General features: G+C 37.8%; 1 protein-coding gene across 5 annotated transcripts in view; it reads left to right on the forward strand.

The window, feature by feature from the left end:
- Positions 1 to 23,288, forward strand: part of LOC150094101 (TP53-regulated inhibitor of apoptosis 1-like) — a 48,953-nt gene extending 25,665 nt beyond the window's left edge. For all 5 annotated transcript variants that reach the window (XM_090412188.1, XM_090412186.1, XM_090412187.1 and 2 more), the window contains exons 2-3: positions 15,957 to 16,189; positions 22,995 to 23,288. In XM_090412188.1, the coding sequence (XP_090268314.1) occupies positions 15,983 to 16,189; positions 22,995 to 23,105 (318 nt within the window). In that variant the 5' untranslated portion in view covers positions 15,957 to 15,982 and the 3' untranslated portion in view covers positions 23,106 to 23,288. The remainder of the gene's footprint in view (positions 1 to 15,956; positions 16,190 to 22,994) is intronic.
- The last annotated feature ends 1,732 nt before the right edge of the window (positions 23,289 to 25,020 follow it).

Below are 25,020 nucleotides of genomic sequence, written 5' to 3' on the forward strand. Positions count from 1 at the left end.
CCATCTTTCTAATTGCTCTTCCTTTGCTGTAACTTGTACTGTCAAGACTATCTTGTTCTTCCTGAGTTATGTACAGGTTATCCTTTAGTTTCTTATAGGAGGTCATTGGTCTCTGCTTAATACATGCATAATTGACTGCCAATGTATCCTCACCTGTCTCATTCTCACTCTTGTTTGTACCTTCATCATCTGTGTGTGTGTGTTCCTCCTACTTTTAGGTCAACTATATCAGGACATTCTAGCATTTTTGACGAGGAGATCTTACTACATTCTGACCTAGTAAGTGCACCATGCTCAGTGTCTCCCTCCATCGGTTTTTCCTTACTCTCTCCCTGGGATTTTCAATACGTATGAGCATCTCTCTCACTCTGAGCTGTGATCCCCTTCTCCCTTTCTTACTTCTGCTTATTACTTGAAAATGGACTTCCCTTCTAGAATAATTACATGAGAAATTATATTTTGTAAGGAAGTCATCTCCCAGAATCAGTCTTAGATGTGAGAGGGAGTTCCTTGGCAAGTCTATAAAATTATGCCATAAGTACATATCATGATCAGGTAATCCTACTTTCAATCTTACTGATTTTGTTGCGTGAATGGTAGAGGGGGATATTCCTAGAGGCCTGGTAGGTCTTCTCAGATGTTTAATTCTCCCTTTCACATAGGACTCCAGCTCCCTGAAAAAGCTTTCTGAGATAATGGAAGCTTGAGAACCAGTATCAATCAGTGCCCTGAACTTTCTTCCACAAATCTTTCCCTCTACTGTAATTCCAGGCGTTTGTCTTGGATTTCATCGCTCCCCCTCCATGCTTGTTTGGTGCACACATGGGACTTGGCCTCTGGGTGATAATCCCCTTTTGAGTTCCCTTGCCTAACAAAACAATTTTGGGCAAGAGGCCCTATTCTGTTACAATTATAGCACCGTGGAGGTTCTCTCTTGTTGACTCTCTTAATGTCTCCATCCAAGGACAAAAGAGATTCAGCAGTGTCTCTATTAGACAGTTCTGTCAACCATTGCATTACCATGTCCATCTTATCGATCAGCGGTCTCTGCAACCTCTCAACTTCCTTGTGAATTAAACTAGTTGTTCTCTCATCCTGAAGGAGGGTACTCTCTTGGTTTCTTGTAGAGGCTGCCGTCAACTGACCAAGCACAGTATCGAGGTGTTCCATAACAGGCTGCTGTAATCTTTCTACTTCCTGCCTAATTAGTGAGCGAACCTTGCTTAGATCAGAAACACTAGCAGTAACCTGGCAAACTGACTTGGCTCTACTTTCTCCGTTTCCTTTCTGGGCCTTCTGTCTTTCTTTTCTTGGTATTCCTTCACAGTGCCCAGATCCCTATTGCTATCTCTCTCTTCCCTAATTACGTTACCTGATCCAGCAGTGGCTGCGGGACAGATGTCTTCAAGCAGCTGTTCTCTCCTTTACGTCGGCATAGCACTTTTCTAAGTTGGATATTTTCTTTCCAGAAGCTGTCTCCCTTAGTTTTTGTTTTAACCCTATCCTAAAGTGTTGGAAAACCGCCCAGTCCAAATGGTGCTTGTCTTCATTCGAGATGCTTAGAGTATTGGCGAGAGTCAACAACCTATTATGGAAATCCGACACACTTTCTTTATCTTTTTGCATCATTTTCTGGAGCTTCCATAAATTTGGTCCCACATTCTTTACCCTCGAGAACTGAGATATGAGGATCTCCTTAAATTTTGAGTAGTTCAGGGTCTGTTTCAGAATTGGTGAGGAGTACAAATATGTTTTTACCTTCCCCACTAGCTTGCTGCTTAGCAGAATAAGTAGTTGGAAGTCACTCCATCGACCAATCTTTCTCAGTTCCTCAAGATATTCAAAGAATGTTATCACATCATCTGATTCTTCTCCAGAGAACTGTGGGAATACCCGTTGTGGGTTTATTGTTCTAAAAAATTCAGAATCGTTCATCTCGGAACTAGTCGGGAGAGACATACTTGTACTAGAGCATACACGGAAATATAAGATTATTTTCTCAAAATTTGTACGATTTCCAACAAATTTCTGATTGCCTGATATGAACCAAAGACCAACTCACTGTGATAGATCAATTTACTTAATTTTTTTCGGGACCTAATCACATTCTGTTGGCTGCGCCATTTGTTATGTCATTATTTTTCCTAAAATAATTTTAATTTCCTTATGAATTTACCTCTCTACAATAGCTACAAGACTCTTACAAAATTTCTCTGACTAATATCTGTATCACTACTTACGTGTTCATTCTATAAGGAAAGCAAATTCTGTATCTCTAGCCGACTCCTAGTTTACTCACGTGTTTACCCTGACTATTAAAGGTTACTCCATAATTAAGGATGAATCCTTTAATTTCTTTCTGTGGCCGTCTCCTTTTCAGATATTGACAAATTTGTTTTTTTATGCTGTGCCAGCCAGTATCTTAGAATAGAGGGGATTCTTATTCAGGGAGACTTTTCCAGATTTTTGGTGCACATAGGTAAATAAATCTAGTGCTTAAACTCATAAATTAAATGCTTTACTGTGGCTAAGTAAATTCTAGTTTCCAGTCGTAACCTCTATGACAACATATATTTTTCTTTCAATCCCCCACTAAGGTTCAGATTAATGAGTGGTAGTTTTGATTCATATCATAGGCAAAACTCAGGTATAGAAGAAAAAACATATTTATTGGAATCTAAAGACATATACACTTAGACAATCTCACATTTAATTAGTTCAGTGACATGCTAATTCAAACTGTATCAAACTGATTAATACTCTAAGGCATGAACAATAAATCCTTCTTTTAAGTTAGAGATTAAACACACAATATACACATTATATTATACACTTCTAATCAACATTCTACCTACTATGTTAGTCGTGCACATTAAACTAGTCACAATCATCTATAATCATTCCAGACAATTTGTCTTATGGACATTAGCCACTGCTAAATAATCACTTAAAGTTCTTAAATACTGTCCATGCTCGATTATTACACTACAGTGATCTTTCCCTTTACTGACTAGGTAATTATACAACAAAATCTGTACTTTACCATTTCTTGGGGCAGGATCTCCAGGTCTGTCTGAACTATCCTTTGTTTGGATTACTTCTTGATACTTCCATGAACCTGCGTCCACGTGTGGGTCACTATGGTCATCAGATTATGCTATGCTCTGCACCTGGCATTGTTCTCGCATCTCTTATGGATCTGCTTTGGACCATCCTTGTTTCTACTGCCGGTTCATAGGATACATCCGTGATATTATTCCGTCGGAACTTTCATCAATGGAGCGAAGACAGCATATGCCGACATCTCACACACTTTAGCATCAGCCAGAAATTCAGACATCGAAGGGAAAGGCGCACCATCCGATATCGTACTATCGCCAAGAACTTCACGACTTCTCCCATGGAACTTCTGGTCCACGGGAGAAGTCGAACCATCATCCAGCAAAATAGGCGAAAAAAAAGCCTTGAGAAAGGGGTGCAAACCCTTTTTATTCACCCGTCACTTCTCCCCTTTTTCAGCGCCCTGTTACTAGCTGCGATAGCACCCTCTCATTTTCAGTGATCCTTTCCCGCCCTCTACTCTTTCGTCTGTGGGGATTTCGGCACATAGCGTGATCTCGAGCAGTGTCTTCCGGGAAACGAATGTGCGTCGCTTTCCAAGATTGCCAATGCCTCAGGCCTGCCTGTGACCTTTGGACTATTGTTTACATCTAATTTACCCATTCACTGTATACATGATGCATTCATATGATATTAATTTATACACAAAGTTCTTTACATGGTGTTACAATTCTAGAAAAGGAAGTAATTCTATTTCTATTTACAGTTAATAATTTATTCCTTCTGCTCGAGTACAAGTTTTTTCTCAACTGATTTTTCTGACTTGTTAAATCCTGAATCAATTTAATGTGGCAAAATGTAAGGTTATACATTTTGGGGTGAAAAGATTAGCAGCAGTTTATTACATTGGTGGAACTGTACTCCAGGAAATTGATGAGGCACGAGATTTAGGAGTATTGGTTGATAAGGAGTTGAAGTTTGGGGGGGGGGGGAGACACACATTGCAAAAGTGGCCAAATCAGCTGATCAAATCACTTGTTTGCTGAAGAACACATTGACAAGCAGGTTATTGTTCCTCTGTATCGAGCCTTGATAAGAACCCATCTCGACTACTGTGCCCAAATTTGATCACCTAGGTTTCTTCTTGATGGGGAGGAGGTTGAGAGGATCCAGAGGCAAGTGACCAAGATGATAGCAGGTCTGTGGAAAGAACCTATGAGAACAGGTTGAGGATTTGTGGGTTGCAAAAATTGGTTGATAGGCAGAGGAGGGGAGATATTATTGAGACATTCAAATTACTGAAGGGTTTCAATAAAATTAATTCAGAAGATATTTTTGCGAACAGGGCTGGTTGTGGGAGGACTAGGGGATATCCATGGAAACTGGGCAAAAGTGTGGTTAGTAAGGGTGTTAGAGCTGGGTTCTTTACTTTTAGAGTGGAATGAGCTGCCAGAGTCTGTGGTGGATGCTGTGACAGTGAATGAGTTTAAGGCGAGGTATTACTATTATTATTACTATTATTACGGGCAACTCCAGGGAGTCATTAGACTCATCGAGGGAGGCCCCAAATCATATTCATCACAACTATCTGACATTCATACAGTATCTATCATACCTCGCCTTAAACTCATTCACTGTCACAGCATCCACTACAGACTCAGGGAGCGCCTTCCACTCATTCACTACTCTAAAAGTAAAGAACCCAGCTCTAACACCTTTACTAACCACACTTTTGCCCAGTTTCCATGGATGTCCCCTAGTCCTCCCACAACCAGCCCTGTTCTCAAAAATATCTTCTGAATTAATTTTATAGAAACCCTTCAGTAATTTGAATGTCTCAATCATATCTCCCCTCCTCCGCCTATCAACCAATTTTTGCAACCCACAAATCCTCAACCTGTTCTCATGCGGTTCATTCCACAGACCTGCTATCATCTTGGTCACTCGCCTCTGGATCCTCTCCACCTCCTCCCCATCAAGAAGAAACCTAGGTGACCAAATCTGAGCACAGTAGTCTAGATGGGGTCTTATCAAGGCTCGATAGAGAGGAACAATAACCTGCTTGTCTCTGCTTGTCAACGTATTCTTCAGCAACCAAGTGATTTGATGAGCTATTTTGGTCACTTTTGCAATGTGTCCCCTAAATTTCAATTCCTTATCCACCAACACTCCTAAATCTCGTGCCTCATCAATTTCCTGGAGCAGGGTTCCACCAATGCAGTAAACTGCCGCCAATCTTTTCATTCCAAAATGCATAACCTTACATTTTGCCACATTAAACTGACATCCATTCTCCTTAGCCCAGACCTCCAATCTATCCAAATCATCCTGCAAAATTTTGACGTCATCTGCATTCACTATTGCCCTACCCAACTTCGCATCATCCGCAAACAAATGTACTGTTCCTCTCAGATCATTTCCTATATCATTTATGAACAAATTAAACAGCAGTGGTCCAAGAACAGATCCTTGTGGCACACCACTAGTCACAGGCCGTCTTGTGGACTCTACTCCCGAGTAAACCACTCTCTGATATCTCTCCGTCAACCACCCTCCTATCCATCTCACCAACCCTATGTCCATTCCCATATGCTGCAATTTACTGATTAGAATTCCATGTGGAATCCTGTCAAAGGCCTTGGCAAGGTCCAGTAGAATCACCGTAAACCCATTACCCTTATCCAGTTCAGCCGTCACTGTGTTATAATACGTGAGCAAGTTACTGAGGCATGACCTACCCTTCACAAAACCATGCTGTCCCCGATACAGTATCCCATTTTCTTCTATCCAATCTTGTATTTTCCTCTTGACTATTTTCTCTAAGAACTTGACAATGATTCCTGATATGCTAATCGGTCGGTAATTTACAACAGCAGTCTTGGAACCACCTTTATGCAGTGGAACTATTTTCCCCTCTTTCCACCCGCTCGGGACTAACCCAGACCCGAGACTCAAATTAAACAAAATGGTCAAGGGTACTGACAATTCTTTAGCTGCTTCTCGTACAACACGAGCTGGTATACCATCCAATCCCACAGATGTATTGACATTGAGGTTATGCAATAGACTACTCACCTCCACTTCATTAACCACAATTCCCATATAATCTACTGGTTTATTCGTTTCTGCAATGTCACCACCTGGATGATATACTTTTGCAAAGTGCTCACTCAGTAACTCAACTATCTCAACTGATTCAGCTACCTCCCTACCATCGGCATTCTTTAAAATCAATCTGCCATGTACATTTTTCCTTTTACTTGCTACATATCTAAAAAACTGTTTAGGATTCTCTTTAGCCTGCATGGCCAATGTTCTTTCGTAATCCTTTTTTGCTTTTCTTACCACACTCGTCACCCTTCTGGCCTGCGCTTTATACCGTTCATGTGCCTGCCGGTCACCCTTCTCCTTAAATTCCCTCCATAGTTGTTTCTTTTTTTGCAACTCAAGCTTAATGGTGTTATTCATCCATTTAACCCCTACTTGATTTATTATTCGGACCCTAGGTATACAGTCAGCCATTGCTTCATGCAAGCACTTCTTAACTACCTCCCATGCACTATCAACTTCTAGTCCTTGCAGTTGTACATGCCATGGCACTGAACCAATCAAACTCCTAAGCTTGTCATACTTTCCCGCCCAATAATTCCACATGTACCCTGTCTTAATTGAAAATTCTACACCTTTAGCCACCTCCCAAGTTAAGACCCTATGATCACTCTCACCGATTGGTGGCAATGTGGTCATATTTGTTACAGCCAAATCCTCAGATGTAATTACTAGGTCAAGCACTCTCTGACCCCTAGTATTTTCCATTACATGCTGTCGCAGATAGTTATCCCTTAATAACTGCATAAAATCCAGTTCCTTCCTCCCGTGTGTCCTCTCCTCACTCCAATCAATGCGACCATAGTTGAAATCTCCCATAATAATCACCCTCCTTCCACCCATTTCTTCTATTTGCTTGTGCATACTGTCTTGTCACCACCATCTTTTCCATCACCTGGTCTATAGCAGCACCCAATTGTATATTTAGTTCTGCTAGCCACAATCTCACACCAAATGGCCTCAAATGTGCTCTTTTCTCTATCCTGCAATTCAACTTCTATTCTCCTTGGCTGGAGCTCATCAGCTATCATCAACAATACTCCTCCCCCTATTTTATTCTCTCTGTCATTCCTGAACACACTATACCCATCACATTCAATCCCACTAGTTAGATCATCTACAGTCAGCCATGTTTCACTAATACCTATAACCTGTGGTCTGGAAGTGCCAACCATGGCCAAAAACTCTTCCTTCTTGTTCCTAATACTCCTAGTATTAGTGTACATGAATTTAAGACCCCCATTAGCCCCTACCCCACCTTGATGCCTTATATTAACTATCCCACTCAGATTTGTTGTCCTTATTTGCTCTGGCATATTATATTCATTCTTACATTCAACTGCCTCCATAAGGACTGTATCTCTACCCCCCCCCTAACAAATCTAGTTTCCCTGAATTTGCACATCCACTACATTCAGCAACACTTTCTCAAGTCTTCTTACACCGTAACCATTCAAATGCAAGCCATCCATCTTATATAGATCCTTTCGCCCATCAAACTCACTCCACACATCCACAAATTCCACACCACTCGTCATACATAACCCAAGCATAAAGTCATTTGCAATTATAGCCCTCCTTTTAAACATTTCACTGTCATACCGTGGCAAAAGACTAATCATTCTAACTCTCTCACTCTTTTCTTTTGCTATCTCAAACAATTCATTCAGGTCTTCTATCATTTCCATTTTATCTCCTTTCAAATCATTCGTACCTGCCACAACAATCATTTCTTTCACCCTTTCCTTTTGCTCTCTAATAGACGCAGTTACGTCCTTTATGGTCGCACCAGGTTGGTACGATTTTGTCAAATCCTCTACTAACACACCTCGTACTAACGAGTCTCCATACAGCACTCTATCCTTCATTTTGTTCATGTTCACATTCATACGTCTATTTTTCCTGTCATACCTTTTATTATTGGTTGGTTCATTCAGTCTACTTTTGTTCATGCACTCTACCTGCTGTTTTGCTCTTTCTATCGCACTATTCAACAACGCGATCTCACTCAATGCATCTATCTCATCTTTTTTGTTCTCTGAGAAACCATTTATACTATCATTCACACTTTCTACATTCACACTCTCACAATTTTCATGTACAACCTTGCCGTTTCTTGTCATATCCCTATTTCCTTCATTTTGAAGGTTGACAAAAATATCACACTCACGATCCGAAATACACTTCAATTCCGCATTCTCCCTACATTTTCTACACACATTCAAACCTTTATCATCATCTAACCACACTCTGACCGCACTCCGCAAAGCGTACATTTCACAGCTAGTACGCTAGCTGTGAAATGTACATAAAAGGTAGCATAAAAGAAATGACTCATTTCTTTTATGCTACCGTTCTTTGATAACGATGGCGAACCTTCATTACTGGCCGCCATTTTCCTACGCACAGGTGCCATATTTATCTGTAACGTGTTTTGTCAAATTAAACGTTATAACACACCAAAAATAGACGTACTAAAATACGCAAGGCAAACAAAACAAAACTACACAATATTAAGTAATTTGTATCGATAACTGAAAATGATACTTATCTTATCTGGAGCTTGCACGAACACTACTCATTACGAATTCATCTAGCGGCGACTTCCGACATAGATTATGTTATAAAACACTTTAGTACACTAACCACGTTAATAAAGCTCTAATAATATACCAAAATTAAACACTTAAGTCCATTAAATTGAATCCAAAACACCAATAAATCAACAAAAAACACAAATCTCTCAGGAGCTCTCCGATAGCACGACCGTTCACCAGCTAGCCTCGACACCAATCTTCAGTATGATAGATACTGTATGAATGTCAAATAGTTGTGATGAATATGATTTGGGGCATCCCTCGATGAGTCTAAGGACTCCCTGGAGTTTCCCGTAATAATAATAATAATGAATTGTTTCCTTTTAAAAGTTCTTCATTCAGGATGTAAAACTATTTTCATAATATCTGTCTTACATTCCCCAGTTTCCTTGTCTTCTTCTCTGTAATGTTTCTAAGAGACAAACAGAGGGTCCAACCTTGTCTCTATTGCTTAAATCCGACATGGTTCTCTGTTAGTAGTGAGGTTCCTGTCTCTTCCACGGTGGCTGGTCACATCTCTGTTTTGTCTCAGAGAGTGTGCCCGTACTATGTCACATAGTTTGCTGTCATGCCTTTGTTACCATTTTCAAATTAAATTTTGGTCATCTGTTAACTCTGCCATTTCAGTCTTCAAGTGCAACAAGGAGGAGACACTCTCCTTTACTACAGTATAAAATGTTGATACCCTCACTTAGTTTTGCATGCCAGTTGAGGCACGGTCTCAGGGTGTGGCTACTGGTGCACTATGCCAGCTGCTTAGAGCCATAAGTGAGAATTGCATGAGAGATGGGGGACCAATTCCACCCAGCCACCAAATATTTTGATGTGACTGCTGACCATACCTTACACCTTAACACAGTGTTTCCCAAAGTGTAGTACATGAACCCACAGGAGTGTGTGAAAGGTCTTTAGTTGCAAATAAGTGCAGGTCTATTCTATAATTGATTCTTCAATAACTAAACCATTTCAAGGATATTTTAAACAAAATTAGTCTCTTGGTATGTATCAACTAACCTTCATTAAGACTGCATCAGATTAATGGTATGATTGCCTCCCAACCATATCATTCAAATTGTCCACATTGAAAGTTCAAATAGTTTGAACTATGCATTTGAAACTCTGCTAAATTTCAGAATCATTCATATCTTAAAGTTTAACAGTCCTCAATGACTGTTTCACCAACTCATGTACGCATCTATATATGTTTATATCATGTTTGGGTCACATGTTGAGACAGATCTACAGGTTGTACGACGGTGGTCTGAAAAGTTCTCAGCCTAACAATGAAAAAATGAATGTATAATTTCAAAATTATTTTTATTTTTCAACATAATCTCCCTTAAGACTAATACATTTATTCCAACAAGTCCCTGTAGTGGTTCTCACTAAGATCTGCAAAATACCCCTCTACAGCTGCAATCACCTCTTGATTCGAAGAAAAACATTGACTAGTGAGGAAGAGTTTTAGTTTTGGGAAGAGATAAAAGTCAGAGGAAGCAAATCTGGGGAATAGGGTGGATGTTCCAACAATTCATAGTGCAGATACCTTAATTTTCCCATTGCCAAAACACCTTTGTGGGCAAGTGCATTGTCCTGATGAAAGATGATTTTTTCCTTCTGCAAAGGTCTTTTCACACAAATTTTTTCATCTAATCTGGTTAAAAGATTGGAATAATATTCCCTGGTTATTGTTTTACCCTTTTCAAGATAATTAATAAACAAAATGCCTTTAGCATCCTAAAACACTGATGCCATGACCTTGTCTTCTTTGGTGCTGAACAACTGGCTTCTGTCCACTGTTTTGACTGTTGTTTGGATTCTGGTGTGTACTGGTGAATCCAAGTGTCATCCATAGTAAGAAATCGATGCACAAAATCAGTTTTATTCTTGTTAAAACGCTCCAAGCACTGTTCAGGGATTTTCATGTGAGTGCGTTTTTGATCAGTGCAGCACCCATCTTGCGCAAAGCTTTTTCATTTGCAATTCTTCATGCAAAATATACCCTATATTTGCACAATATGGTATTGGATGATTTGCCAGTCATCCAATACCATATTGTGCACTGATCAATGATTTCTGGTGTTGTTACACTTTTTGGACATCCTTCACATGGATCGTCTTCAAGGCTGGTACGGCCACGTTTAAACTTGGCAGCCCATTTCTTAATTGTTGAAAATGAAGGAAAAGTGTGCCCATAAACATTTATGAACTTCGAATGAATTTCGTTTTGGCGTTAAACCTCTTTTACAAAGAATTTTATAACTGCACAATACTCCATTTTATCCATTTCAAGGGATATAGACAACACTTTTGCTTCAAAGCTGTATAAAACAAACTATTTGATAGAATGACTTGCAATATCACATGGATGCATATGATAGATGTACCAATTTGGGAAAAAAAATCTTTCTGATAGTATTGCCATCTATGGTCGAGACTGAGAACTTTTCAGACCGCCCTTGTATATCAAACAGCCAATCGACAATCCAGTTCACTAACATGATATCTAAACCCAACTTAGATATCAGCTTATTGTGTTTAGTCTTATTACAAAAGCACCTTATCAAAAAAAAAAAATCAGTATATGGCTTTTCCCTCTTCAACTTATCCTGTTACTTTATTATAAAAGGCAGTCCAATGACTTGAAACAAGTGTACTCTTAAAAAAAATCCATGCTGACCCTTGCTGATAACATTATCCTCATCAGCATACAATCTCTCACTAATTTCTCCGAAATCTTAACTCCAGAAGAAATATAAACTGGTCTATAGTTTGACACCTCCATTCTACTATCACTCTTAGAGTGGCACTATTTTATCCTCATTCCACTCCTTGGGTGCCTTTTTGTAGCCATACTTTCATTGCAAAGCCAGGTCAGTAGAACTGTCAGTTCCTTAGCACATTATGGAATTTTACTACTTAGCACAAGTAGTAAAATTCCATCTAGTCCTACTGACTAGATGGAATTGACATCCAGAGTACTTAGTTGTCTTATTGACATCCGGAGTACTTGGTATTCAAAACACATTCTACTTACTCATTCACTTCTAAACCTTCAATCCTCTCCATCTTTCTAGTAATAAAAGCTACTTTTCCTGGATCCCAATAAAGTGATTATTAAATAATCCTGCTGTGTCATGCTTCTCAGCTCATTTTTCATATCTTCTATTTCTTCTCTCAGTAACCCCCCCTCCCCGAAGCATTCTACGTTGCTGGACATTCGTTTAATCACCACCATCCTCCACTTCTATAACAATTCCTAATGTTATATCCATCTCCACATCACTCATCTTCCTCACCCTTGATCACTGTACTTATATATATATCTCTCTCTCTCTATGCTGGCACTCCCTCATTTCTGACATGCTACTACTGCCACTACTGAATCCAGTGATGCTGATATCATACAGCTCTTGTCGTTGTCTGTATTTTATGCAAATATGCACTCCTTCCATCTCCTACCTACCACATTTGTAATTGCCAGGATGCACAGCATGCTACAAAATCTTGTAAGATACCATGCAAAATGTAGTCCTAAAATGATAGTGGACTGGATCATAATGTATCAGCTAACTGGTATATGGTGAGTGCTATTATTGAAAGGCCACCATTTTCACTAATCACCTCCCTCCACTCCCTAATATATGAATTGTTTATTTGTATTTGTTATAGAAGTGGGAGGGTATGAATTTTATAAAATTTTTAAATGGGATGCAAGGTATAAAAGTTTGAAAACCCTTGATCTATCCTATATAAAATGTTCCTTACTTCTCTTACCATAAAATTGCCTGATTGTAATGCCCACAGCACCAAAAGAGGAATCTGTGTCTAATAAAAAGTCAAGCAAGGTATCCTGCTTATTTGTCATCTTTCTTTCTTTTGAATTCGCCTAGAAAAACCCAGCTTTTGTTTCACCTGCAGTACGACTAACATTATCTGTCTTCTGTTTGCTGCTTTCAATCTCAGGTCACTTGCCTTCTACTAATTCACCTTCCACTGAATCTATTGATTCACTAGCTATTCAGCTTCTGTTTGCATTTTCTATAGGTATTTCCATGGCCACCATTTATCAGAATTGTTATCAGTAATCACCTCCCTCCACTCCCTAATCTACAAAAAACTTGCTATGACAAGTTCTTAATCTATTCACAATTCAGTTCCAAAACCAGAAGAACAAATTTTCCTTCCTCTTCTTTCATCTTCTCTACTCTTTTTCTTTGGAACAAGTTTTCTTTGCATGTATTTTCTAAAAAGTAGATAAATATGATTCCGAGTATAATTTATACTCAATGCTTAGGAGGTAGCTTGGAGATGTAGCATGGAATAAGAAATTAAGCAGAAAGGAGATCAATGTTGGGATGTTAAAAGCTGTAACAGAAGCAGTGTCTGAATGTATTCCAAAGGTCAAAAGGCTGAATAAGGTAGTGTAAAGTGGATGAATGGATGAAGAGATTATACATGTAATCTAAAAGAAGGCATTGTGGGGACAGCACAAGATGAGGAGTACAAAGACCAGGCCAGGAAGGTGACTCACTTAGTAAGGACAACAGAAGTGCAATATAAACAGAAATTAACCAGTCAGATAAAGAAATATCCTATTCCTTCTATTAGCCAACGTGGCCAATAAAAAGAATGGTTATGGTAAAATGATGTTCTTGGATGAAAATGGTAGATGTAGCTAAGGATGTAGCTGAGGTATTCAGTGGGCAGTTCATCACAGTATTTCATCCTCATATTTCAGCTGAGTGTGGAAGAAATGGAAGAGAATGGACTGATGTTAAGTGAGCAGGAGATGTGATGCTTAATTATGATATAATTAAGCATCACATTTGCTTAATTATATCATAATTAAGCAAATGTGATGTCAGTAAGCTAATAGGACTTGTCACCACATGTCTTGGTTAATGGCAGTCTTGGTGTGTATCTGTTGAACTAGTCTTGTATCAGGACAAGTTCCAAAGGAGTGGAAAGAGGATAAAATTGTTTGACTTTACCAAAGGTGGTGGTAAGACAGGCTACAAATATAAGTTAATTTGTGATTATGGAGTTGTGTGAAGATGTTAGAGAAGTTATTACAAACTAGGACACAAAATTGGATTGATAATAACATTGTTCTCTGTGATGGTCAGTGTGTGCACGTTTGTTAAAGGGAGACTATGCTTTAATTTTAATATGTACTAAAACAACATAACGAATGCATCGGATAAGTGATTATGCTTAGATTTTGTAAAGACCTTTGATAGATTACCACATGACAAGGGTAACTAAATTGGAACAGATGGGATCAGATACTAGATTAGTGAGTTGGATGGGTGATTAGCAATTGGCAAGATATCATAGGTATCAGCAGTTGTGTAGGGAGAAGTAATATCCCAAAACAGGAAAGTCACTAGTGGTGTGCTGCAAGGAGTCTGTTTTGGAACCATTATTGTTTAACTTGTATGTTAATCATATTGGGATAGATTTAACTGAAGATATGCAACTGTTTACAGATAATGCAAAGTTGGGGGAAAAAGTGAGGAGTCAAGCAGATGTTAGTTCTACAGGAGGATCTGAATAAACTTATTGTAGGCAAGAAGAGTTGCCAGTTCAATGTTGCAAAGTAAATTTTGAAATTTGGTAGGCAAGTATAGGATGCAAAGTATATAGTTGGTTGGGAGTTTTTGAAGGTTGTGAGAAAGTGTCAGTCATGGTGAACAGGGACCTGATGTTTAGGGATCAGGTTGCTTGAGTTGGGAAATTATCACATTGAATTATGGCAGTGATGATGAGGAGGACCTTGACCAGCTGAAGTAATATAAAGCCTTCATCAGGTTGCATATAGATTATTGTGCATAGATTTAGTCATGTAGTGTTCATGGAGAATTAGGATGTATTAGAAAGGGTCCAGAGGCAATTTACTAAGGTAACTTCCAGAATGTGGGGTATCATGACAGATTGATGGAATGTGATTTGCAGAACCTCATAAATAGGAGGAGGTGGGGGAATATGACTGAGACATATAAGTTAGTAAGGAGTTGTTACCACAAAAATGTGGAAAAGATTTTTCATAGAATGGAGGGAAACAAGATTAGTACAATAGGCCTTCTCTAGAAACTGTATAGGGAGGGGATGAGGAACAGGTTCTTTGCATTGGAGAGTGGTTGGTGAGCAGAATGCTTTTTCTGAGAGTGTGGTAGGTGCTGTAATATTGAGTGAGCTTAAGAAATGGTTCAGTGAGCTTTGTTTGTGACAGTGGGGACCTCAACGATGAATTTTTCAATTCCATGGAGGTCTGAAGTTGATGATAATGAAAATAGTATCAATTTTCTCTTTTCCTACTCTTTCATCCATCCATCATTAATCTATAGGTCACTTGTTCTCTTAGTTTCCTGTCACTGCAAAATAATCATTTTATTAACTGAACAAAACTATACTCTGTTAATTCATTAACTGGGTTCAGTTCATGGAAACACAAAACATTGGGTTCTTGTCAGTAATCAAGCAGCTTGTTTACTGATGAAGAGAGCATATGGATTTCATCTAGCCTACTTATGATGCATTAGGTATCTGTGTTTGTAATTACTGCTTGTGCTGTCCAGTCACCAGACCCTAAACCTGTGCAACTTTTTTTTTTCCCTTTGATAAAATCTGAAAGAAAAAAGTGTTCCAAAAGGAATGCTCAAAGAATCAGCTAAACAAGAATATATGTGATCAGTAATAATCAAAAATCACATTCAAAAGGGCAAACAAGAATCATTTATCTGTTTATTTAATGCTTACATACTTAGTTTCACAGAGCATTATGTATATATTAAAAGATGCAGACTGGAAATATCTATTCTGGGCTATTTCATTTACTTGAGAGTATATACCAGTGGTTCCCAAACTATGCATTGCAATGCCCTGGGGTACAATGAAATTTTAAATTTTTAAAATTTTTCTTGCTTTAATTTCAAGTAAGTAGTTTGGACTAAATATTTAATAAACAGAATTGTTAAGGATTTTGTTTTGCCTAGGGGTACCATGAAAAATTACAAAGACACTAAGGGCATTTGTGAATGAAGAAAGCTTGGAATCTCTGATATATATACTATAAATAGTACTTTATTTTTTTATGGTATTTTATTTGATGTAAAGTGTAGTGAAATATTTTTTTATCATATTTGCAGTGTGGATTTGAATATATGCCTTCTGTTAAATTTTTAATAGATAACAAAAATAAAGGGATCCTTGTAATGAGCAGCTTTGGTTCTCATCCTCTGATGACCCAACAACTGGATCTGAATACTAAAGAACCAGAAATGAATAGTGTTGGTAAAGACTGCACAGAGTTAAAAAAACAATATGATCTTTGCTTTAATGCATGGTTTTCTAGGTTCTTGAAAGGTGATAGAGAAGACACTTGTGGTCCACTATTTAAAATATATCAAGAATGTGTCAAAGTAAGTATTATTCAATTTGTTCATGTGATCAGCTAACAGTAACAGTCCAAGATAAATTGAAAGATTCTTGATTATAATTGATACAGAAAATTCATTATGGAAATTAGGAAAAATAATGCTTTAAGTTCAGATTGATTGGTTGGTTGGTTTAAGGTTTATAGGCACAAGAATAGTGAAGGTCATACCAAACCAAAGGTTATAGCAGTACACAAGGTAATAATAAATGGTAATAAAGAGATAACTTAGTAAATAACATATGTACAAAAAACAAGTTTTTAAAAAATGCAGTAGCTACACATAAATCATATTTAGAATCAAATGTGTTTGTATAAATTTATTTTTCTTAAAAAAGTTAACTTCATCTGTGTCTGATATGATCTCTGCCTGAGTGTATATGGCTTGGCTAGATTGGTAAAAACATGTCTCACCATGTGTGATGGTCTGGTGGAATGCCAGTACTTCAAAAGAGAGAGGAATAAAATTTTTGCTCTTTTGAAGTACTGGCATTCCTCTAGACCATGACAAATGGTGAGACACATGTTGCATTGTTCATGCATAGATAGTCATGTTCTCTGCACAGATCACAGTAAATTAAGAATGTTTAAGATGATTGTGACTTGTGCAGAGCTTAGCAAGAATTTCTAAGCTCTGTTTAATTTCAGGCTTAATCCTGTATACAATTTGCCAGTGCTTATTGCCATGATGACTGCCATTTGGTAATTAGCTGTGATCTCATAAACTGTGTGTAGTCTGCATATGGGACTGACAAGCAGTACATAGAAAAAGTACTAACTGACCTAGCAGGCTGCACCTACAGTCTCATTTCTCTCAGTTCCAATGTGGCTGGAAATCCAGCATTAATGATGGTCTTCATTTTATACAACAGTTGTAGATTATGTAAGAAAATACTCAGAAAGTACTGGATGTGGATTGTACAAAGGAAAGAAGATTGCCTGTAAAGAACTCAATGAATCTGTATAAAGCATCCATTTTTGGTAGCAGTTTTCTATTATGTGCACAAGTGTAGATTGACACTCATGCACATAATAGTGATGTGCACGTGTCAGTTCTTACCCAGCAATACTGATGTTGAATTAGCTGATGATTCATAGTTGCTGCTCTGTGCACATTAAACCATTGCAGGGGGGACAGATGATGGAGTATGAGACTTCCTTAGTTGACATAGTGAGAAATTATAGGATGGAGGTGCAAACCTGTCATGGAGAAATGCTGGTAATATTGTCAACATTTATCCCAATGGCTTTCATAATGTCTTTCAGTGCATACCAAAGAGGCTAATAGCATTCTGATATGTGCAACATTGAGCTCCCCAACCTAAAAGGAAAAATGCTAGTTCACATAGGACATTTTGAAATAGACTTTATTTTTAGGGCATAGCTAAGGGACAGCTGTTTCTTTCAAGGTGACAGAAACAGCAGTTTGTTCTATCCTCAACTCTGGGTATGGTTGAGGAGTGTATTTTCAGCAGAAGTTATAGATACTTTTTTTTTCTAATGGCATAGTACATGAGAGTTATTGAAAGGCAAATTTAGCAAGTCATCGATCATATCTCTTCATCAGCTCTTAGTAATGGATTCAAGAGCCCAAGAAGAGATATGATCAATGACTTGTTGAAGTTGCCTTTCAATAACTCTCATGCTACAAGAATGACACTATATTGTGAAATCATTTACACAGCATTGTCAATGGTGAGAGGAAATTTTTCCGTGATTGAGTTCCTTTAATAGCAAAGAGAACTTACCATGTGGTAATCTCATAGTATCAAACGCTTCCTTTGAGGATACATCCCAGGATTTGATGATCTGAACTTGATGGTAGTATACCACAAGGCTTCCCAACTAGTTTGCATATAATCCTCTGCTGAAAAATGGATTCCATCATTTTTCATCCACAATTGATCTTCTTAACATCATCACATATCTATAGGCACAAACTGTGGAAAGATTTGGTGAATTCATGTGGTCACTAGAAATTTTCATGTTATTTTATTGAGTTTGGCATAATGGCCTGTTCACCAAATTACCATCTTACAAGATGTTTGGGGAATTTGAAAAAATCTGCATCAAATTTTGCTTCAACTTCAAAAAAACCTACCAAATGCTTAAGGAAGTGTTTGGTGATAATGCCCCTAAGCCAAAGCAAAACTTTTGTGGTCCAAATTCTTCAAAGATGGAGGACGTCTGTCAATGATGATGATGAGCATTCTAAACAACAGTTGACAAACGCAACACTGGAAAACATGACAAAAGCCCATGAGGCTATCCTTGCAAATTGTAGGTGAACTGTCCATGATGTTTGTAAGTTCTTAGGACTATTGTGCAGGGCCATTCAACACGTTTTATTGGATATTTTGAATATGAGATGCATTGCTGCAAAATTTGTGCCAAGACTGCTGAGAGATAACCATAAAGAACATCATGTTGCTGTCTGCAGGGAACTCAAAGATCAAATCAGAGATGAACGCAACTTCATCTCCAGGATCATAACCAGTGATGAATCGTGTTTATAATTATGACCTTAAGCAGTTATTGTAGTTATTGCAGTGGAAGCACCAAATTCACTGCAGCCAAAAAAAAAAAAAATGCATCAAGTTCACAGTAATGTCAAGTCAATGTTAATATTTTTTTTTTTTTTGACATCCATGGTAAGAACAACAACTGGGTTCTCCACCATGACAATCTACCTCCTCACACATCACTCACTGTTCAACAGTTACTAGCTTCCAAAAACATGATAGTCATTTCCCATTCCCCCTATTCACCTGACCTTGTCCCTAGCAACTTGTTCCTGTTCCCCAAGATGAAATTCTGGCTGAAAGGGTGTTGATTTGATATCCAGGCAGAATCACAGGAAGTGCTGAAGACATTCATGCTTGAGGACTTCCAGGGATCCAAGGAAACACAGAAAAACTGCTGGGATTGCTGCAGACATGTCCGAGGTGACTGCTTTGAAGGAATTGGTGGAAACTAGGAGTTAGGGGTAAGCAATTATTTTTATGATGAAATTCCCTGAACTTGGGTATAGTTCGCCCACCGATTTGAGGTCCCTCGACACTTCTGCGCATGTCAGAAAAAGGAGAATCCATTCCGATAATAGGGTAATCAGTCTGTCTTCTGGGATGTAATAATAAACAAACTGAGTTTGTTTATTATTACAGGTCGGAAAATTTAGCTTTTCTTTTACGAACATTGCTGTTTTTAAAGTGTAACTATTTTGCTTGTATAACAGTTGGAAAAATGTATTTTCATTCATTATCATGCTGGATGGGTCCTTTCTTCTTTCAATTTTCCTATCATTATTGTTGGACTACCTCGTAGCTCTGTACTTTTGCCCATGCTCTTTCTCCTATTCATGATTGATCCATCACTAATCTTGAATTCCATTTGTAGCTTTGCTGATGACTATACATTCCATTCCTCAACAAACTTGCAGTGCCCAAGTTTCTCATGCTCTGCAAGATCTTACATAATTTCTTAACTTGAGATTTGATTAATATGTTAAAAACTTATTTGTCGTATTGTTTTCAATGAGGTGAGGATAGAGTTAATAGAGCATTTGCAAATATTTCATGAGCAATATCTGACTGTGACTAAGCTACAGGCAATCACTGTCTGGTTATAATTGGTATATGACAACAACAACAAAAAGATATTGGTGGTAGTTATAGAATGTAAATATTTTTAATCAGATGTAAATTAAACTATTTTATTTTGATAGAGGAAGAGAAATGTTTTGTTAGGCTGTGTGTGTGCTTGCGTGTGCACACACATGCACAATTAAAGGAATCCTCCTTGTCTCTGAATTTATGAGAATTAATGCCTCTGCTGTTGCCATTTTCTTCTGTTCCATTGCTATCATTTTAATTTCCTAATCACTTGTTCTACAGATTTCTGCCTGGGCCTTTCACACTATCTCTCTCTCTCTCTCACTCTCAACTTTCCTTCAGAAATCGTTTTCAAGAAATTGCTATCTCTTAGGAAATATCTTAGCAATTTTTCTCTTCTATTTTCCAGTCCTAATAACACTTCTGTCCTCTTTTATTCATTGGAGTACTCCTTCATTGGTTACTTTTTCTGTCTACATAATTTTTAGTACTCTTTGCCAAAACTATAACTCAAATGCTTCCATTCTTCTGTTGTCTTGCTTTGATATAATTCATGTTTTACATGCATAAATAAACATATACAGGTAACGCTTGTTATCCGTGCTTTCGTTATCTGCGTTTTTGCATATATATAAGGTTTCATTTTGGTACATAAGGACTATCCAAAAGTCATGGAAGCATCCATGCTTTGTTTCCTACCTCTGTCTGCTGTGCTCAGTGGCTTAACATCCATTTTGTGTTCCTTCTGCATTATTAGTCTATATGGTATTGTCTTTATCTCTAAATAACTTCTACTCTCTTTGAGCAAGATGTCCGGCAAGAGAAAAACAAAGGAAACTAAGAGTGAAAAGAAGAATGTGAATAAAGATCAAGGTCTAGGAAATTCCATTCTTTAGAGGTGAAGATGGAAGTTCTGAATCAGTTTGATAGAGGCGCACATAGCACTGACATTCAAATTGATATAGGACCAAATGATTCTACATGAGAAACATTTGTGATAATGCTGATACATTTTGTACGAGTGCTCAGTTGTCATGAATCTCAGCCAGACAGGAGTAATGAAACCTCAATCTCTTACAATTGAGAAAATGTTGAGTGAATGAAATGAGAAAATGAAAGGATGCTGGCTACATGGATTGAGAATCAGAACATGCCTTTGGGGCAGTCATACAAGAGAAGGCAAAAAATTTCTATGAAGATCTGATGAAAGATGAAGAGCAACCAACACCTTTTGCTGCAAATTGTGGGTGGTCATTCCAAAGTGCATTTCACAATCTTAACATGACTAGCTAGGTGGCAGCTGCAGATCATGTTGCCACTGAAGAATTTCACGATCTCTTCAAAGCAAAGATAGCAGCAGGAGGTTACACACACAGAGAGGTTACAAGCAAAAATTGGAAACTGTAAGTCAGGTTTCCATTGAGAGATTCTTGAAATGCAGCCCCTTCAACCTCTTACGAACTTTCAAGTATGCCAGCTAAAAATGTGGTTATGATAATCTTAAAAATTAAGAACTGCTTTATTAATGTGTATGAAAAATGAGTACATTTAATCAAAATTTAATTCAATTAAAAAGCAAGATTCCAATCTTTTAAGCTTATTTGGGAATGCAACCTCTATTCTATGATATAAGCCTACTGTTTTATGCATTTCTGATATATGCGGCAATTCTCGAGAATGCAACTCCACGCATATAACGACAGCTATCTGTACTTTTATCAATCTTTTTTTTTTTTTTAGTTCCAAATTTATGTTGAAGGAGAATAAATGTTTCATCATTGTTAACGTTTCCTTTACCATTGTAACTCTGCATATGCCTTTTTTTTTTTTGCTTCTACCGTACTCCCTAATATTCAAAACTGAAACTTTGTTTCACTGGAGCAAGATTTAGCAGTGAGTGGGCTTTTCCTTGTGACCAGTTTTACTGGTTTTTATAATCATATTTCTTAAAAATGTGATTACAAAATCCATAACCTCCAGAACATTTTGCAGTACTGCTTTGAAATTAATGAACACTGCCATGTCAACTGCAAAACGGGTCACAAATGCCATTTATTTGTGACCCGTTTATGAATAAATTTTCTTCTTCTTGTAAGTCTTATGACTATTTTAGCTATAGGCCTCCCCCATTTATTTTCATCTTTCACTGTTGAAGGCTTCTCCAATCATCTCCATTAGGTCATCCATCATTATCAATTGACTTATCTCTAAATCCAGAGATAAGATAAAATCCAGAAACATTACTGTATGTCTACAGTAATGTTTCTGGATTTATCTTAGTGCATGCCGCATTCGTGCACCATAGGTTTACAGCCTAAGATGGTTATTCATTTTGGATAAAAAACGCTGCAGATAAAGTGAATGTTCTCAGTCCAAATTGATCGAGAACACTCAATCCAAAATCAGCCCAGGTGATTTTGGACAGAACTTTGAAATTGAGAGGTCTGGGTTGTCATTACATCAGATAATTGCATTGTTGAAAAGAAGTCAAGAGAAAACAAGGCACTGATAAGATGCATCTGACTTGTCATGCCTCTATATAGGCACTTAGGTTCTGTGGAGAGAGACAAAAAAAGACCCACTAGTGGTCAAGATAATACCTATTAAATGGAATTGTGCATATTAAAAAATATTGAGAGAGAGAGAGATTGGTCTTCAAAGGTTTGATGAGAGAAATAGATGAGGAAGAGGAGATATGAATAGAGACGCATAAGTCTGTAAGGAGATCTTACCTTATAGATACAAAATGTTGCTTGTAGCAAGTGGGAAAGAAGTCAGGATCATTCCTGGAAACTGGGTAAGGGTGTGGTTAAGAAGCATGCAAGGCCCAGGTTCTTCTCATGGTGTGCATGTGTGTGTAATGGGCTGCTGTTTGTTGTGAGTGAATGTGTTCAAGGAGCAATATGATAGGAGAGAGCCACCAATGAATCCTTGGCCTTCCTGGAGTAGCCTGTATAATAATAATATATTCTAAATAATGATATCACTTAACTGTCAAATTTCTGAATGGATAAATAACAGCAATCTGTTTAAAAGTAAATTTCCTGTAACAGTAACCTATTTCAAGTAAATAAAGCTATATTCAAGTTATTAGCATGAAAATTATTTCTTTTCCTTTTTGAAAAAAATCAGTAATAATAGTGTGTATTTTTTTTTTTTTTTTTTTTTTTTTTGATATAGAAAGCCATTAAAGAACAGAATATAGATCTGTGGGAGATAGAACAAGATGTTCTTGGAACTGAAAAAGAACACAAATCCCCTCCTAAGAAAGATAGTGAATCTAAATCATGATTATGATTATTATAGTTATTATAAAGGATATGTGATATAAAAAACTAGTTATTCTTGTTATATAATGCCATCAAAATAAACAGACAGGAATCTTAAAAGATTACTGTCTGTTTATTACAAAAGAGAATTTTTGTAATCAGATCAATTTTTTCTAAGCAGAAAATAAACACTATTTGCATCTTACTGTCAAGTTTTCTTAATAACAAATTTGAATACTTATCATAATTGGATGGATCTAATCCTCTGAAATCTTCTTTCCCATTTTTCTCATTTGGGCTTTATTTGATTTAATGTATGATTGAAATATACTGCATATACAGAAATATGCTTCAACTATAATTCATGCCATTTTTATTTATATGTTGATTGGAAAGCAGTTTCAAGTAGAGTTATGTGGGCAAACTTCAAAATGGAGATATGGACAATGAAACTTCTTTGTACCTATGGCTCCACAGAAGGTTCTTTCAAGGAAGAAGTGGAGGAATTTTTTGAGTCATTAGAACAGGCAGCTGATATAAACAAAATGGAAAAGTGGTCCTGTTGGAGGCGTCAACAGCAGAGTAGGAAACGAATCCCAGACTTTAAAATAAAGTTGAAGATAAGAACCTTTGGAAGCCATGAGAGGAAGACAATTAAGTAGTTTCGCTTAAAAGAAGAGAGTGTGAGGAACCGTTTTAGGGAGAAGGTGTTAGAAAGGATTTCGGATGGACTAGAAAGTGTACAAGATTGGTACACTTTCTAGTCCATTCAAAAGCAATTCTAAGCTGTGCAATTGAGGTACTTGGTGAAACATCTGGAAAGATTAGAGAGCAGAAGGAGGGCTGGTGGTGGAATAATAATGTACAAGTAGTGATGGCTAAGAGGAAGGCAAAGCAGAAGTGGGATGAGTCGAGTGGAAGAGGAGTACAGAGAAATAAAAGTGAAAAGCCAAGAGAGTTGTTGCATAGGCAAAGGCCATCTCATATCAAGACCAAGACCTTTTTTAATTGATCAAGACCTTTATGATCAATTAAGAAACAAAGGAAGGACAGAGAAAGATTTATCGATTGGCAAAATGTAGAAATAAGGCATCAAAGGACATTGTACATGTGAGGCAGATCAAAGATTCTGGAGGAAGGGTATTAAGGAGGGATGTGGATATAAGAAAAGAAAGATGGAGAATATACTTTGAAGAAAATGCAAGGACTCACAGAGAAGATGGGGAGCCTTATGAGGGGATGGTGCAGAACATTAGTAGAGTGGAAGTGAAGGAGGCCATAAAGAGGATGAAGAATGGAAAATCGGTGAGCCCTGACAGGATCCCAGTGGAGGCATGTAAGGCACTGGGGGAAGAGGGAATTGACCTGCTGTGGGACCTGTTAATAAAAGTTTGTCAATAGGAAAATATACCCGAGGAATGGAAGGAAAGTACTCTTGTCCCCATCTACAAGAGTAAAGGGGATGCACAAGACTGTAAGAATTACAGAGGAATAAAGTTGATGTTCCACACAATGAAAATCCTTGAGAGGGTTCTTGATGGAAGACTGAGGAAGGAGGTGGAGATTGCAAAGGAGCAATTTGGCTTCATACCTGGTCGATTGATGACAGATGCTATCTTTGGGTTACCACAGATGATTGAAAAGTTTCAAGAGAAGCAATGGGAGCTACATCTGGTATTTATTGATCTGGAGAAAGCATATGATAGAGTGCCAAGGCAAGAAGTCTGGAGATGTCTGAGGGAGAAGAAGGTACTGGAGAAATATGTCAGGCTGGTGCAGGAGATGTACAGAAATGTGAAGACAAGAGTTCGGACCTGCCTGGGAGAGACAGAAAGTTTTCCAGTGACAGTTGGCTTGTATCAAGGGTCAGCATTAAGTCCGTTTCTGTTTAATATTGTGATGGAGGTGAGAGAAGACGCACCTTGGACTATGTTGTA

Source organism: Typopeltis vanoorti, chromosome 22, assembly GCF_054136105.1.
Source record: "Typopeltis vanoorti isolate ZY-2024b chromosome 22, IOZ_Tvanoo_1.0, whole genome shotgun sequence".
NCBI lineage: Eukaryota > Metazoa > Arthropoda > Arachnida > Uropygi > Thelyphonidae > Typopeltis > Typopeltis vanoorti.